This window comes from Musca autumnalis, unplaced genomic scaffold (assembly GCF_047663935.1).
Source record: "Musca autumnalis isolate F117 unplaced genomic scaffold, ASM4766393v1 scaffold_5, whole genome shotgun sequence".
NCBI classification, from domain to species: Eukaryota; Metazoa; Arthropoda; class Insecta; order Diptera; family Muscidae; genus Musca; species Musca autumnalis.
Window position 1 is genome coordinate 19343681 of NW_027412088.1, and position 19431 is coordinate 19363111.

Below are 19431 nucleotides of genomic sequence, written 5' to 3' on the forward strand. Positions count from 1 at the left end.
GCATCCAAGACCACTGTACAATTTTTTTTTATATTTTTTATTAGACAACAAAAAATACAAACAAAAATTTTTTCTATTAATTTTCTTGTTTAAGCTTGATGATCGGAAATTATTTGTAAGTGAAAAAGGAAAGCCAAGGACTCGAACCCACATAGTCACGAAATTACGTTACCTGGTTTCATTTTTCTATTTGGACCAATATTAAAGAAGTGATGATTATTTCTTTACGTATAGTTTTTACAGAATTCGACTTTTTCAAGGCGCGATATCTCTGGAACCATTAGTCCAAAACAATCTGAGAATATACTAAAATGTTTGCTAATGAGCAGCATCGCCGCAGCAAAAAATAAAGGAAATCAAAAACCTCATCTTGAAATGTGTCCGATTTCATTTAGAAATCCCCATATTGTATCTCATTTCCTGTAAAGGGTTTAGATATAGCCAATCAAGTGACATTGTTCAATGGTCAGAGGTCACATGATATGAAAGAGGAACCAAAATAAATGTCGGAGTTTGCCATTTTAAAACAAATGTGAATCGTCGATTAGGATCTACCATCCCCTTGAACACATAAATGTTGTATTCTTGCTTTCCAAAAGACTCTAAAAAATCAATTTTAAATATTTGTATGAAATTCACCTCATCCCTTTTTGGACCCTTTTACCCAAATATAATTAAAACAAATTGGTTATTATTGTTTTACATAAATAATTTATTTATTATATTTTTGGTACAAAACTGACATTTAATTACACGAAAATATTAACATTTTTTGAAACAATTATAAATTATAATTTCGATTTTACAACACTCAGACCCACATAGATACACACACACGAACAGACCATGTGGCAAACAAATATTTGGCATGGTAATTTTTATTGTCACTAATTTTTGTGTCATCCTCCTTCGGGTTGCTGTTTTCATTTCCAAACCATTTGATTATTTATGTATAACAGCATAGAACCCAATTTTCTGCATAATTACGAACCAATTATGAGTAGTAATTAAAAAATTATTCAAACGATTTGTTTTCATTCTCTCTTCGCTCTTACAACGTTTGCTTTTGATGCGAAAGGTTAATAGTAACACTGCTTGTAGGAAGAGGAGAGGAAAGGAAGGGAAACTTGTATTTAATTCTTAAATATTTAAATCCTTATTGTAACTGTATCATCGTCAGTGTGTGCATATGTGTGGGTATGTTTGCCATAACCATAATTTTATGCAATTTTTTGTCTTGTCAATTACACCTTTTAATTGTTTATCAAAATGTGTTTATTTCTATGTGATTTATCTTTAATCTCCTGCCTATACAAATATGGATTTAGAATTTCTTACACAAAAGAATTTTAATTTATTGTTTGTTTTATAAAAATTTTAAATTATTTACTTTTAATATATTGTAAAAAAATGTTGATGAGTTTAAACTACAGAATCATTTACATACATGTTTATGCATGCATATATGTAGGTATGAACGATGATGTGTAGCCAGGATTAAATTGTGCTATTGTTCTCCTGCTGAACCGATAATGTTATAAGTTAAATTTTAGTTTGTAACCTAAATCACCTAGAATCTCGCACTATATCCTTGCTATGATGACATAATTGGTTGTAGCTGCTGCTGTTTTTGCTTGGCATGGTTTACTGCAAAATAAATTCTTATTTAGCATTACCAGCAAATTTTAATTTTTTGTTGTTTGTTTTATTTTTCCATTATTAGCTTTTTATCAAGTTTGATTATTGTTGTTTTTCTTTCAATACTTTTTACAGTTGCATTTTTCTTTTGTTTATTTTTCTACAAAAAAAGTTTTTGTTTTATATGAAAGTGACTGTCATGTCATTCAACATGAGTTGAGTTTTGAGTTGTGACTAGTATAAGTTCTAATGTCTATCTTTATAAGTATATCTATCCATGTATTTATATATGCATGTATGTAGGTTTATGAGCTTGTGTGTTTGTTCTTCCATAACCATATGTGTGTGTGTTATTGTATATATACACTGCCTTGATATTTGTGCATAAAAGCTTTTTCCATTGAAACATATCTCGCATTTATCCATTCATTCTTTTAGCCATGTTTTTGTGTGATTATGTTTGTGTGTGTGTGTCAGTGTGTATGCATCCGTAATTTATGCAGGATCATTCCGTATTATCTCCTCATTGTATCGTATGGGATATGTCAGAGAATTTCCTTTGTCCCATGAGTAAAGTTCCTGTAAAAAAACGAAAACAAAAGGAAACAATATTTTGTTATATATTTATGTGATAATAAATTAAAAAGATATTTTTGTTTAAACTTAATTATGACAAGTAAAAACGTATCAGTCGGCTTTGCCGACAGAGATATACCCTCAGCCTGTGCAAATTGAAACACTATTTTTCACAAAAAACTTATGTATTTAGGGGGTTTAAAAATTTTGGTCTCATATGAACCGACAAAAATATTGATTAGGATTAAAGTTCAAAAATGTTGCTGAAAAAGTACCTAAAGGAATGGACCGACATAGACCATGGGGGTGCCATAGGGGGTTTTTACACCCTTCGTGCTGTTTTCTCAAGAAGTATAGACTTGCCCCTGAAACAACTTTTACCATCGTAATTGAGGCAGCGAATGTAAGTTGCTTCAACAAAAATCAAAGTGATTCAATAGCAGGTCTTAAAGTGAACTTATCCAAAATTTTGGGTGGGGGGTACGGGATGGAGTGGACAAATATAGTCCATATTGGAACCTGATCTATATCTGGTAGATATTATGATAATGTGTAAAGTATGGACCAAATCGGTCGCTCCCATCAAGAGTTATCGTGCCCACAATTTTTCTGAATATTTTTGAACTTTTGTGGGGTAGGTACCTGAAGGAGTGGGCCGATATGGCTTATCTACGAACTTAAACTAAGTTTGGAAACAATATTACGAAGGCCAAATTTTGGCCAGAACCGGCATTTCCGTTCGAGAATTATCTTGCGCTTCCACCCATAAACATGGTGTCATAGGGTTTGTTTTTCAACTTTCAGGCTATTTTTTCAGGAGGTATGGACTTGCCCCTGAGGAAACTTGTACCTTCGTATAGGGGACAGTGAATACAAGATGGTACAACAAAAACCAAGGCGATTCAAGAGCAGGTCCTAAACTGAACTTTTCCGAAATTTTGTGTTGGAGGTACTCGAAGGAGTTTACCGATTGAGTCCATATTGGAACCTCATCTAAGTCTGGTAGAAGTTTCATAATGTGCAAAGTATGGACCAAATCGGTTACTCCCTCTAAGAGTTATCGTACGCACACATTTTCCGAACATTTTCGAACTTCTGTGGGGTAGGTACCGGAAGGAGTGGACCGATATAATCCATCTTTGAACTTGAACTAAGTTTGGACAAAATATTACGAAAGCCAAATTTTGGACCGAATCGGCAGATCCGTTCGACAGTTATCTTGCGCTCCAACCACTACACACGGTGTCATAGGGTTTTTTGTAACTTTCAGGCTATTTTCTCAGGAAGTATGGACTTGCCCCTAATGAAACTTACAGCGTCGTATAGAGGACAGCGAATACAATTTGCGTAAACAAAAATCAAAGCGATTCGAGACCAGGTCCCAAACTGAACTTTTCCGAAATTTTGTGTGGGAGGTACCCGAAGGAGTGGACCGATTGAGTCCATATTGGAACCTAATCTAAGTGTGGTAGAAATTACACGATGTGCAAAGTATGGACCAAATCGGTTAATTCCCTACAAGAGTTATCGTGCGCACAAGTTTTGCGACAATTTTTGAACATTTGTGGGGGAGGTACCTGAAGGAGTGGACCTATATGGCCCATCTTCGAACTTAAATCGAATCTAGACAAAATATTTCGATACCCAAAATTTGAACCGAATCGATTGATCCGTTCGAGAGACAGACGGACGGACATTGCTAGATCTACTCAAAATTGTCTGAAATGGATATCGTACAAACATACATGGGGTCTAAAACCATTATTTCGATGAGGCACATTTTTGGTCGTATCAAAGTGTAAATACCCTCTTTAGCCTAAAGGCTGAGGGTATAACAAGGATATGAACAAAAAAATATGAAAGGAACCGGCCTGACGAATAAAATTTCTTATTAGAAAAAAAGTAACTAACCAAGAAAAAGGATAAAACATCTTTTGTCTATGGCCTCTGCAAAAAGTTACTAGGCTATAATGTGTGAACCTGTTTTAAAATCACCGGACTTTTCAATGACTTTGCGACGGAAGAAAGTACTCACCAAAAAATTGGGAGTAACATAAACCAAATAACCTAATCGAAATTAATGTAACACTGCAGGTAGGCCAGTTTTCACACGAAATGAAAGAGGAAATGTAATAAATTAAAAATCGGGTGACACTGAGAAAGAATGGTTCTCATAACACTGTGCGACAACAAAAACAATGACAAGTAAAATTGGGTGGATTATGAAAGTAGAGCTAAAAATATGAGACACGGTTATCGGCGTTTTTAAAGTTTTCATCGGAAAGTAACAAAAGTAGGCGGGGCAAGTTCCGCCCATTACTAGTTTTTTTCGAAATATTCGAGTTAAGATATCTTGGAAACCTTGCACTATAGGTATATAGTGTCTTTAGCAACTTTACTGAGGAGGATACGGGGAATAATCTTGTTAAAAAATTTAACCCTCATGCGGTTCATCAAAGGGGTCTATAGGTCTCAGAATACAAGAAATCTTATCCAATTGCCAGCAATCTCCAAAAATGAAAAACACGTTTTAGGGTTAAAGTAGGACTAGCAAAGTGTCCGCTACTTCGTATGCGGACAGGAATTAAAAAAAAACAAATAAACAATATATAATGTGGAAATGGCGAACACTGAAAATTTTATTGTACTTATACCAATTTTAATAAATATTTATTGTTTTTTTAGTACTGTTTGTAACACTTGAGTTTGATTTTCAAAAAATCTGCCGTATCTTGCCCTTGCATGGTAACAGCGAGACCAACATTGCACACCAATACTAACACTAAATCCAAAATATACAGATTCCAGCATTGTCCCTACACCCAACAACAAAATTCCACTAAGTACTCTTCGTACCCATAAGTTCGATTTTCCAAAACTACCTCAATCCTTCACTTCACCTAAATTCCAAAAACAGCGCTATCGATGCACCCAAATTCAAATTGTACCATTTGGTATATTTCGTGGCCATAAGTACGAATTTCAAAAACTACCTCCTTGTCTCAATCCTACACTCCAACCGTAGTCTTACAAATTCCAGGATTCCAGCCCTATCCGTTCCCCCAAATACTCACTGTACCAAATTAAGAACCATTTAGTACTTTTCGTACCCATAAGTGCGAATTTCCAAAGCGATCTTAATCCTATACTCCAACAGTAATCTCAATTCCAAATTTAAGGATTCCAGGTCTATTCGTTCACTCAAATCGAAGTTGAACCAAATTTAATACCATTTAGTACTTTTCGTACACATAAGTACGAATTTCCAAAACTACCTCAATCCTACACTTCAACAATAATCTAAATTCCAAATTTCAGGATTCAAGATTCGAAATCCCAATTGTACCAAATTTAGTACTTTTCGTTTCCAATAAGTACGAATTTCCAAAACTACCACAATTCTACACTCCAACAGAAATCTCAATTCCACATTTCAGGGTCTAGGTCTATCCGTTGACCCAAATCCAAATTATACAAAATGTAGTGCTTTTCGTATCCATAAGTACGAATTTCCAAAACTATCTCAATCCTACACTTCAACATTAATCTCACTTACGAATTTAAGGTTTCCAGCTCTATTCGTTTACCCAAATCCAAACTGTACCAAATTTAGTATTTTTCTTACCCGTAAGTAAGAATTTGCAAAACTAACTGCATCTTACACCCCAACAGCAAGCTTAATTCTAAATTTCACGTCTTATCAGTTTGGCTGTCACCCAAATCCAAATTTGGTACTTTTTGAACCCATAAATTCGAATTTTCAAAACTACTTCCATTTTATACTCTAAATGTAGCCTACAAAGTACGAATTTCCAAATTATCTCAATCCCATACTCTAACATCAATGTTAATTCGAAATTTCAGGGCTACAGCTCTATCTGTTCACCCTAAATTCAGATTGTACCAAATTTAGTACCACTTAGTACTTTTCGTAACCTTAAGTACGAATTTTCAAAACAACGTCCATTTTACAATCCAACAGTAGCCAATCTTATACTTCACCAACAATTTTTATTCCAACTTTCAGAAATTCAGCTCTATCCGATGACCAAAATCTTAATTGTACCAAATTTATTACTTTCGTAACCCATAAGTACGAATTTCCAAATTCTACAACATCAATCTTAATTCAAAATTTCAGGATTCCAGCTCTATCCGTTCAACCTAAATCCTAATTGTACAAAATTTAGTACCACATAGTATTTGTCGTACCCATGAGTACGAATTTTGAAAACTTCTTCCATTCCACTCTCTAACAGTAGCCATAATTCAAAATTTCAGGATTCTAGCTCTATCCGTTCGCCTAAATCATAATTGTACCAAATTTAGTATCATTTAGTACATTTCGTACCCATAAGTACGAATTTTCAAAACGACTTCCATTCTACTCTCCAACAGTAGCCTTAGTTCAAAATTTCAGGATTCCAGCTCTATCTATTCGCCTAAATCATAATTGTACCAAATTTAGTATCATTTAGTACTTTCCTCTATCCATTCACCCAAATATAAATTGTACCAAAGTTGGTACCATTTAGTACTTTTCGTACACATAAGTATGAATTTCCAAAACTACCTCAATCCTGCAATCCATAAGTAATCTTATTTCCAAATTTCAGGATTCCAACTCTATCTGTTCAACTAAATTTAAATTGTACCAAATTTAGTACCATTTAGTACTTTCCGTACCCATAAGTATAAATTTCCAAGACTAACTCAATCCTACACTCCAAAAGTAATTTAATTCCAAATTTCTGGATTCCAGCTCTATCCGTTCTCCCAAATATAAATTGTACCAAATTTAGTACATTTAGTACTTTCCGTTCCCATAAGTATGAATTTCCAAAACTATCTCAATCCCACACTCAATCAGTAACCTTAATTCGAAATTTCAGGTTTCCATGTCTATCTAAATCCAAATTGTACCAAATTTGGTACCATTTAGTACTTTTCGTACACATAAGTATGAATTTCCAAAACTACCTCAATCCTACAATCCATAAGTAATCTTATTTCCAAATTTCAGGATTCCAACTCTATCTGTTCAACTAAATTTAAATTGTACCAAATTTAGTACCATTTAGTACTTTCCGTACCCATAAGTATAAATTTCCAAGACTAACTCAATCCTACACTCCAATAGTAATTAAATTCCAAATTTTAGGATTCCAGCTCTATCCGTTCACCCAAATCCAATTTGTACCAAATTTAGTACCGTTTACTACTTTTCGTACCCATAAGTAAGAATTTCTAAACTACCTCAATCCTTCACTCCATCAGTAATCTTAATTCCAAATTTCAGGTTTCCATGTCTATCTAAATCCAAATTGTACCAAATTTGGTACCATTTAGTACTTTTCGTACACATTAGTATGCATTTCCAAAAGTACACCCATATCTCAATCGTACGCTTCAACGGTAATCCAAATTCCAAATTTCAGGTTTTCAGCTCTATCCGTTCACCCAAATCCAACTTGTACCAAATTTGGTACCATTTGGTACTACTCGTACACATAAGTACGAACTTCAACAATAATTTCCTTATGTCAACACCACTTCCCAACCTTGATTTTCATACCAAATATGAACATTGTAGCTATATCCGCTCAAAATATACAATTGGTACCAAATTTAGTAACTTTTCGTAAACTTATAAGTCGAATTTCCAAAAACCCTTTGGTACATCTTTCTAAATCTCCATCAGTTACCCTCATTCTAAATTTCAGAATTCTAGCTCTTCCCGTTTGCATAATACAAAGGGTACCATATTTAGTACCTTTAAGTACTTTTCGTACACTTCTAGGTCGAATTTCCAAAAATCCAGCCTTATCTCACCCCTACACACCGACAGCAACCCACAGTCAAAATTTCAGCTTTCTAGCTTCAGCGGTTTCGTCTGGGCGATGATATGTCAGTCACTCAGTAACTCAGTCACTCACTCACTCACTAAGCTCTTTTATATATATAGATTGTCGCACAAAACATTATTTAAGAGATATAACGTCAAAAACATAAATATTCTTCGTCAAATTTCACTATGGCTCACCAAAAATGAAGTCTCCGTTTACATAATATATCATGAAAATATCCCTATCAATTTTGCTGAAAAAACATGAAAATATTTCCTAAGTTTTTTGTTGACATTTTTTCCTTCTTTTGCCGAGTTTATACGTGAAAGTAATATGAAATTTGGTGCTACATGAAAAGTGTCAAAAGATGAAAAATTCTTAACAAAATTTCGCTATGAGTTTTAGAATAAACCATATATCTAGGTATCCTATTTTCTTAAGAAAATTAGATTACAAATTTATATATTTTAGAATGAAATTATTTGTTATAATTTTGGACTGTTAATTTTACATAATTTCATACTGGATTAAAATCTAGCAAAATCCTTGACTTTTTGGGGATATTGTTAAAAAAAATAAATGCCCCAAAATTAAATTTCACTATGAGCCTCTGAATAAAAGAAATCTGTAACCATAACATATAACATTCTTAGCAGCCCTCGTTTCTGATATAGGGTTGTCGTTGTGATTGGACACTATAAATATCATATTGATGATTTTTCGTTGCAAATTCATACAAAAGATGTTGTGCGCTCCATCCACAACAATTTCTAAAGCAGTTTAAATTGAGCGCACAGCATCTATAATATTATAGTGGCCAATCACAACGACAGTCTGGATAAAAATTTTAAAATATATCCCTAAACTGACGGATATAATTACTCTAAATGTCGTCCTGGATTGGGTCGAATCTTTGTACATCGTGAATTTTTTGCAAAATTGTATAAAATTCGAAGATAGACTATATCGGTCCTTTGATCCACACACCCCCACCCCCCACAAAAATTCAATTAAACGAACTCGGCTTAAGAACAGGTTGAGACCTGTATGCTCATAAATTTTAAACTTTTTCGGATAGTTCTCGCAATACTCACTCCGACAGCAATGTTTTGGAAAAACAACCCATGCTGGGTTTCCATCTTTTCATTATGTCACAGCAGAGGGTATAATCCGATTGATACATTTTTATACCCTCAGCATTTATACTAACGAGGACATATGTATGTATATACTTTCATAGGGGCAAAATGTGTCTGTCTGGCTGGCTGGAACGCACGATAACTCTCGAACGGATGAACCGATTTGGTCCAAATTTTGCACTTCGCAATAATTTTTTCCAAACATAATTTAAGTTTGAAGATGAGTCAAGGAGTGGACCGCTTCAGGCACGATAACAACTTGAAGGCAGTAACCGAATTAGTCCATACTTTGCACATCGTAATGTTTCTACCAGACATAGATCATGCTCCAATATGGACTCTATCGGTCCACTCCTTCGGGTAACTCCCACACAAAATTTTCGGAAAAGTGCAGGATGGGACCTCCTCTTGATTCGTTTTGATTTTCCTTGTATCATGTTGCTTTATTTATTCCGCTTGGGAACATAGGGCTTCTACAAGAGAATTCCATCTTACTTTATCGTAACAAATATTTTTAAATTTTCAAAGTTTGTGTTTTGCTTTTCCATTTCATGCAATATTGTTCTTCGCCATGTGCTTCTTGGTCGTCCAGGACGTCTGCTACCTTGGGGGTTCCATTCTAGGGCCATTCTAGAAATACTATGCTGCGGCTTCCGTAGCGTATGGCCTATCCATTTTCACTTCGTTTTTGTTATTTGGCGGATTATGGGTTCTTCACTTGTCATTATCCACAGATCAGAATTTGTGATTCGGTTTGGCCAAAATATACGACATATTATACGGAGGCATAAGGTACAAGGTTTTTTCTTGGGAAAATGAGCTGAAAACTATAAAAACCCCTACGGCCAGCATGTGTGTGGTTAGTGCGCACGACAACTCCCGAACCGAATACTGCGTTTGTCCACACTTTGCATGTCGTAATATTTCTCCGAACATTAGATGAAATTCGAAGATTGTGCTTATAGGTCCACTCCTACCGGTACCTCCCCCACAAAAGTTCGAAAAATTCGCTAAAGTGATACGCGTGATATTTCATAAGCGGATAACCGATTTGCTTCAAACTTTGGATCTCGAAATATTCTATCCAAACTTAGTTTATGTTCAAAATTGGGCGCTGTCTGTTCACACCTTGGGGTACCACCCACCCAAATGTTAAACGTTTTTGTTTAAATGCGGTTTATGGTCTGTTCGAGGATCCTCTGAAAAATTGTGCGCACGATAACTCTTGAAGGAAGTAACCGATTTGGTTTATACGTTGCAAATCGCGAAATTTCTACTACACTTAGATGAAGTTACAATAGGGACTCAATCGGTCCACTCCTTTGGGTACCTCCCACACAAAATTTCGGATATGTTCAGTTTAGGACCTGCTTTCGAATCGCTCTGATTTATATTGTAACAACTTGCGCACGATAACTCTTGAATGGAGTGACCGATGTGGTCCATACGTTACACTTTTTAATGTATCTACCAGATATAGATCAGGTTGGAATATGGACTAAATTTGTCCACTCCTTCGGGGAAGTACCCACACAAAATTTCGCTTTTTTCACTTTGATTTCGTCCAAAATTTGGCCTTCGTCATATTTTGTGCAAATTTGGTTTCAGTTAGAAAATGGGCAATAGAGGTCCACAAATTTCGGTACTTCCCCCCAATATTTGAATAATTTCATTAAGTTTAACATCTAAAATGGCCCATATCGATCTCCTCCTTAGAGTACTTTCCCCACAACAGTTCAACATTTGTGTCTTAGAGCAGTTTAGGGTTTGTTGGAAGATCCTTTGGGAATATATACCTTAGCTGTTCGCTGTGGTCCTGTTTACAGCGATATTATGTTTTCCGTGGGCAAGTCCATGCTTTCTGGCATACTGGTCCAAAAGTTATACGGTGACCCACTAATATAAATAGTGGGCGCGATATCCATTGAAAAATATATATTCTTATGTTTGCAAATCAAACTGATGTTGACGAAATTCAAATGTCCGGTTCATCAAAAATATCGCTAAAATCCTGCAAATCAGGAGGTATCATTGTATGGGGGCTATACCAAAACACGGACCTACGTTGACAATTTTTTGTGGAGAAGTTTTGTGACCACTGGGAACAAATGTACCTAAATTTCACAAACTGCTAAAATCGGGAGGTACACTGTTCATAGATGGGAAAAACCAAAAACAAAAAAAACCAAAAAGTCGCCGTAGGGATTTTCAAATAAATCATGGTCAATGTTCAAATTTATAGGTTTTTTTTAGGTTTTCACGATTTTGCTTGGAAACGGCAAGCCCCATCGAAATGGGATTAAAGAACGTGTTGTAAGAAAAAAACTAAAAATGTGACCTGAGCTTCTATATCTAAAAAATGGTAGAACCTAGGAACAAATCATAACGGCCAATCTTCTGACGAATTTTCACAGCTACAAAATTTTCTTTAGACCCATTTCGATAGAATTTGCGATTTCCAAGAAAAATCGTGAAAACCTAAAAAAGCCCTATAAATGTAAACTTTGGCCGCGATTTATTTGAAAATCCCTCCGGCGATTTTGTTTTATTTTTCTCATCTCTGAACATTGTAGCTTCAGAAACCACAAAAACTTCACAGGTGTAAGCACCCTTCATTTAAATTTAGTTAAGGTGCACCGTGCATACCTCTGTTGACAGTTTTTAGTGGAGCAGTTTTCTCACCATTGGGAATCTCAAATGTCAAATTACAGGGTGCTTCCAAAATTTAGCTAAAATCTTCAAAATACCGAACGTCGAGAGGTACTATTATGTGGACCTATATAGCTATCTTCTAACTTAACCTGGTTGTAGAAAAAAATGTGAAAATCTAATAGGATTTTAATATAGCTGTGTAGGGCCCAAAATATGCATATTGAAGTTATATCAAAAACCGATCCGCTTTTCGCAAATTTTTGTAGGATTGGTTTTTTCGCTACCAAAATAAACTGGTAATGTTTTTTCGTCGATTGCACTATAATTGCGACCTTTAGAGAATTTGGCCTCATACAAATTACTATGGAAACAAAGACCGCTAGTTTGGCACGGGTTAACGTTAACCGATCCCCATTAAATTTTATATATAAGGTTTTTGAATCAAATGGAAAAAATAGGGGGTAGGAGTTCCAAAAAAGGTTTTTGTTTGTTTTTCGTCCTAATATATGTACATACATATTCCCACTACCAAAGGTGGTAGCATTTAGTACTTTTCGTAACCAATACCAAAAACAAGGTAGGAGTTCTATTCGTGGTACCAACTTTAGTATAATTTACCTTTCGAGCACATAAGTACGAATGGTCAAAACTAGCTCTTTTTCTCGACCATATCTACCAACGGTGACCTCGATACCAAATTTCAAAATTTCAGCACCATCCGTTCACCGAAGTCCACATTGCACAATTTAGTATTTATAGTACAAATAAGAACATTTTTCTAAAACTGAAAAGTTCCTACATCTAAATCTTGATTCTCATTCTAAACTTATCGGTTCACTTAATTCCACACTTATAGTTGGAATTTCCTAAAACTTTTTGGTGCATCTGTCAACACTCCATCCAGGTACAATTTCCATGAACCGAACCTTATATCACAGCTACATACCAACTGTATCACATTCCAAACATTCAGTACCTTAAGTACCTTTCCCACAGCCCATCTCACACCTGAACCCCAAGCATGATGCAGATTTATGTAACTTTAACCGATTCGTGTGGGAGTGACATACACTCAGACAGCAAGTATTAAATGTCTGTTATTCCGGAACTGAATGCAGATACTATTTTTGGAATACTATTTTTTACTATTTTCTTCTTTTGTTTGTTGATTTCTCATAATATGAAATACCAGCAATCTCCAAAGTGAATAAAAACCATACTTTCAAAATCTAAAATCATCAACAAACTCAATTACTCCCATCATAAAGCCAAAATGATAAATTTATCTGGCATTATTTTCTAAACCTAAACAATTTTAAAATGCCTTACAAAGAATTTCAACATAAAGTTTCTAGTTTTTTTTTTCAAATGTATGCCCCGAACCAAAACAGATTTTAGTTTAGTATTTACAACAACACCAACAACATCAATCCCGAAACACAAACTTCAAAAGTTACGTGCCGCTCAACTGCACGCACAAACCACCAACCGACCAAGTTTTTCTTTTCTACTTACCACTGTATACGGATTGTAGCCGACAGTCTCGGTACTGCCAAAAGGATTTGTAAACGGTAAATTCACATTCAACAGCTTATTCTGGTACAGGTTGATGGCATAGCGTATCTGAGAGTTCTTGGCCGTGCACGAGTCAATGGCATACAAATGACCGCAAACAATGAACATTTCACCGAACTTGCGATGATCCAAAGTGATGTTAAAGTTGTATTTAATTTCAAGAGTTTCAGCATCCAACTGTAAACAAACAAGAGTGAGAAAGAACAAGATGAGGGGAAAACGTAGAATTAGTGTTTGGATTTTAAAGTGAGAATAGCTTGTTGATGTTTTTATAGTTAGTAAAGTTTGGTGTGTTTAAATTGTTTCAGGGAATTTAATGGGATTTTATTCGATAATTTCAATGGAAAAGTTGTATATTTCCCTTGAAAGTGTTCAACGAAATTTAAATAGAAAAACAATCTTAGGTAGGGAAGGGAGAACATGTATGGTGATAGATATTAGCTATATGCCTCTGGCGGGTATTAAAGGTTCACTTGAGGAAAATTATGAACCCATAAAAATGGATTTTGTTTTCATAAAGCTGATCTGCCTTGTTATCTATAATCCCCTATGTATGTGTATATGTACATGTTTTTGTTCATTTAATTAGCGAAGTATTAACATGTGTAAGCATATAATAGAAGTTTATGTGCTATTTTTTAATATAACACAAAACATATTCTATTTTTAATCCATGACATACAAATTAAATTGCAGAAGACAACTATGGACTACCAATTATTCAGCTTCATTACAAAACCTTTGCTCTACATACAGTATTTCAATATGTACTCTGCAACTAGAAAATAATCATAATGACATCAAAAGCACGAACATGTGAATAGCAGCAACAACTGCAGCAGCAATGACATTACAAACATTATTATGAAAATCAAATGTCATTCCTTTAGTGAGTTAGTCAGTCACTGAATGTGAATCAGTCATGAAGGGAAACAAATGGATAGCCCTTTACAATTTTCTACCATTGAATTTGTACTTTACTACTACCAGAATATGGAGTGATAGATAGATGAACATATGTATACTGATGTTACATATGTATGTATAAAAATGTAGATGGATGTGCATTTCAGAGAATCAAAACAAAAAAACTTTAAGTCAGCAATGTATTTTTTTTTCGTAGAATACAAATGACATTCTAGTTCTCTACCAAATCTGCTTAGTGTACAATTGTTATTGTTGCAATGGTAATCTCATTGTGGGGATGTTGGCTTAGGGGGTTGCAAAGGATATACCCTACATGCAATTGATGACTAGCATAGATGTATGTATATCTATGTATATTTGTGCATGTATGCGATGACTACTGGCATTAGATGCATTAAATCTATGCATTAGTTGAAAAATACTAAGTAGAAATGTGTGTAAATAGATTAATGTGCATATTTGAAATATGCGAGGGAAGCTAGAAAAGTAATTGGTGGTCGTATTATTGAAGAATTCAGTGTGACTAAATTAATTATACCCTCAGCATTTATGCTAGCAAGGGTATAATTAATTTGGTCATATATACACTTTCATACGGGCAAAATGTGCCTCATCGAAATAATGGTTTTAGACCCCAAGCATGTTTGGACGAAATATGTTTCAGACAATTTGGAGTCGATTTAGCCATGTCCATCTGTCTGGCTGAAGCGCACGATAACCCTCGAACGGATCAACCGATTTGGTCCAAAATTTGGCTTTCGTAATATTGTGTCCAAACTTAGTTTAAGTTTCGAGATTAGTAATATCGATCCACTATTTCCGGTACCTCCCCCACAAAACTTCGGAAATGTTCGGAAAATTTGTGATAACTCTTGAAGGGACCAACCGATTTAGTCCCTACTTAGCACATCTTGAAATTTCTACAAGACTTAGTTGAGGTTCCAATATGGACCCAATCCGTCCACTCCTTCGGGTACCTCCCACACAAAATTACGGAAAAGTTCAGTTTAGGACCTGCTCGGGAATCGCTTTGATTTTTGCTGTAGAAGCTTCTATTTACTGTCCTCTATACAGCAGTACAAGTTCAATCAGGGGCAAGTCCATACTTCCTGAGAAAATAGCCTGAAAGTTGGAAAAAAAAACGCTTATGACACCGTGTGTAGTGGTTGGAGCGCAAGATAACTCTTGAACGAATCTGCCGATTCGGTCCAAAATTTGGCCTTCGTAATATTTTGTCCTAACTAAACGTAAGTTCGAAGATAAGCCACATCAGTCCACTCCTTCAGGTACCTCCCTCAATTACAACGGTAAAAGTTTTTTTCAGGGGCAAGTCCTTACTTCTTGAGAAAACAACCGAACCTCTGAATTATATGGTGAAATGACAGATGGTCGTGATATCTATCGAGGGGAATGACACCCAAAATAAGACCCACTTTCAAAATGGAATATGTCGGTCCATTCCTTTAGATACCTTCCCCGAAAAACTTTTTGAGCTTCTATCCAAATCCATATTTTTGTTGGTTCATACGCCCAAAATTTTCAAAACCCCTTAAATATATACATACGTTTTTTGAAAAAAAAAGTATTTCAAATCACACAGGCTGAGGGTATATCTCTGTCGGCAAAGCCGACTGATCCTTTTTTACTTGTTTTATGTAGAGTGACGTAGGGGATGGAACATACCAAGGAACTGTCCTGACCGGTTTTAACATGGCAAAGTCCAGGATTTATCTTGGCCCCTCTTTCATCTCAAGTGGACACTGACCTCCCCGTGGTGTCACCTGGGGAACTGCCTTTAACATCCGTTAAAGGTAGTGAGCTGACATGTGCCGCGCGTTTACCCATAAGAACGTTAAGAACTTGGGTTTGGGCGTCGTGTTAGTAACCCTCCCCTAGAAAAAACAGCCCACTATGAAAAAACGAAAGAACAAACCCCTCTAAAGTTGACGAACCCCGCAAACGTTTTAAGGACCATGATCTGCGAATCTGAACTTGGAATGTTCGCACTCTTTATAGAGAAGGTGCAGTCTTCGCATTGGGAGACGTACTTGAAATGTACAAGGCCTATGCTACTGCCATACAGGAAACATGATGCATTGGGAAAGACGTCACAACAACACCTAAAGGGGACACACTGTATTATAGCTGCCATGACGTAAAGCATGAGTTTGGTTGCGGATTTGTAGTTAGTCGGAGACTAAAACATCTGGTATCCAGCTTCACTCCATTGAATGAAAGACTTGCTGCAATTCGAATAAAAGCTAAATTCGTCAACATCAGCTTTATTTGCGCTCATGCTCCCACTGAAGAAAAGGACGAACAGACCAAAGATATATTTTACGAGCGCTTAGAAGAAACATATGACCGTTGCCCTGCCCATGACATTAAAATCATTCTAGGCGATTTTAATGCCAAAATTGGAAAGGAGAATATCTTTGGCCCAACAGTCGGGAAATTCAGTCTCCACAGTGAAACATCTGACAATGGTATGAGGCTGATAGACTTTGCAGCTGCAAAAAACATGATAGTTAGCAGTACCAGATTTAATCATCTCGATATTCATAAAGCACGAACAGACACAACGCGGAAGTTGGACATCGATAGGCTGCAAACACAACAGATAGCCACAGCATATTCCACTCAACTAGCCCAATTGCTTAATGCGAACACTCCTTGTCCCGATAACATAACAACACAATGGCAACATATTGCCCACTCCATGCAAACAGCCGCAAAATCCATACTTGGATTCCAGAGACCTCCACAAAGACCTCCACAAAGGTATGACCAGGAGTGTCGTGCTGCTACCGAAGAGAAAAATGCGGCATATAGGGCTACTTTACAATCAGTAGCAACGCGTAGCGCACGAGAGAGATATCGGGAGAAAAGGAGAGAAGAGAAACGTCTTTTCCGCATGAAAAAGAGAGAAATGGAAATGCGGGAGTGTGAAAAAATCGAGATGTACAGGAGCCAGAATGAAGTCCGAAAATTCTACCAAAGAGTGAAACATCAAACAGATGGCTTTGGTACAGGCACATCCTTCTGTAGAGACCAGCAAGGTAATCTGGTAACAGATGCAGATAGCGTGCTCAGGATATGGAAGGAACTGGTATCAAATAGTAGCGAAGACGATGATACCACAGATCCAATCCCAGAAGATGGTATAGAGTGTATACCGCCAAGATGAGGTAAAAACAGCAATCAACCGGCTGAAGAATAATAAAGCAGCAGGAGCCGATGGCTTACCAGCCGAGCTGTTTAAAACCGGAGGCGACGCGCTGATAATGTGTATGCATCAGCTAGTTAGCACCATCTGGCAGGAAGAACGCGTACCCGACGATTAGAACCTGAGCATCCTGTGTCCCGTCCACAAGAAAGGAGATAAGACTGTATGCTCCAACTGTAGGGGCATAAGTCTTCTCCCTATTGCCTATAAGATAGTATCAGGGATATTGTGCGAACGACTAACGCCAATGGCCAACGAAATAATTGGACCATACCAATGTGGCTTTAGACCTGGCAAGTCCACCATTGACCAGATATCTACCCTGCGGCAAATCATGGAGTAGACCCAAGAGATGCAGATCGACACATATCACCTTTTTGTCGATTATAAAGCAGCCTTCGACAGCCCGCTGCGTTCAAAGGTATTCCAAGCCATGTCTGAATTTGGTATCCCCGCAAAGCTCATCAGGCTTTGTAAGATGACTTTAACTGATACTAGGTCCACAGTTAAAATTGGAAAGAACCTCTCCGAACAGTTCAGTACCAAAAGAGGTTTCAGACAAGGAGACAACCTTTCGTGTGACCTATTCAACATTTTGCTGGAAAAGGTAATACGAGATGCAAATGTCAAAAGAAATGGCACAATTTACACCAATAGCCACATGTTACTTGCTTATGCTGATGACATAGACATCATGGGACGATCAGTAAAGGAAGTAACTGATACCTTTAAGAAGGTCGAATCAGAATCAGCAAAAGTGGGTCTGGCGGTAAACGGCGAAAAGACCAAATTTATGGTGTCGACGCGCAATACGTCCACAGAGCTCGGACCAGCTAGTAGTTAAAGACTTCGTCTACCTCGGCCCTGGCATAAACACAACAAACAACATCAGTTGTGAAATAGGAAGTAGAATTGTATTGGCCAACAGATGCTACTATGGTTTAAGTAAGCAATTTAAAAACAAAGCCACATCTCGTCAAACAAAAATAACACTATACAAAACGCTGATACTACCCTTGCTAATGTATGGCTCCGAAGCATGGGTACTTGCGCAAGCAGGTAAGGCAGTGCTTGGTGTGTTTGAAAGGAAAATTCTTTGAAAGATCTACGGGCCGATTTGCGTTGACGGTGAATATCCACGTCGTGTGAACCACGAGCTATATCAGCGCTATATAAAGACATGAATATAGTTAAACGTATCGAGATGCAACGATTGCGTGGGCTAGGCCATATCATAAGAATGAGCGATGATGTACCCGCTAAAAAGGCGTATGAATACATGCCACATGGCGGTGCACGCAGAATCGGCAGGCCTAAGCTTCGATGGAGCATACAAGTGAATGAAGAAATAAAAAGGCGCGGTATTCCAAAAAGCGAAGCGAAGAACAGAGAGTATTGGAAATCTTTTTTTAGTTCGGTCTATGGAACAAATGTAATGGGCAAGCTAAGTAAGTAAATATGTATATTTTACAAAATTCCAAAGTACTTGCTATGGTGGCGTATAAGCATCGGCAATACTCATACGAACCTATGCGAAGCAATTTTTGGTTAAATTTGTATATCTTCCACCATAGTATAGGGGGTATATTAAGTATGTTCCTCCATAAAGTACACTTTTACAAAAAGTGTTTTTTATTACCTTTATTTTTTGGTGTGTTGATTATGCTCCTAAGCAAAACGTCTTATATATAAAAACAAAAAAAGTATCAGTCGTCTTTGGCGACAAAGAGCCTTTGTGAATTGAAACATTCCTGTATTCAGGGGTTTTTCAGAATTTTGTGGCCCTTTTTGGACATTTGAACTTTTCAACAAAAAAGTCGATTGGGAAAAGTTAAGAAGTGTTGTGGAGGAG

At 36.5% G+C, this 19431-nt stretch overlaps 1 protein-coding gene across 4 annotated transcripts in view; it reads right to left on the reverse strand.

Moving 5' to 3' along the window:
• Positions 1–688: 688 nt before the first annotated feature.
• The window catches only part of LOC141404837 (uncharacterized), a 111055-nt gene continuing 92312 nt past the window's right edge, over positions 689–19431 (reverse strand). For all 4 annotated transcript variants that reach the window (XM_073988579.1, XM_073988577.1, XM_073988578.1 and 1 more), the window contains 2 exons: positions 13367–13603; positions 689–2217 (listed from right to left, as the gene is read on the reverse strand). In XM_073988579.1, coding sequence (XP_073844680.1) covers positions 2134–2217; positions 13367–13603 — 321 coding nt within the window. In that variant the 3' untranslated portion in view covers positions 689–2133. The remainder of the gene's footprint in view (positions 2218–13366; positions 13604–19431) is intronic.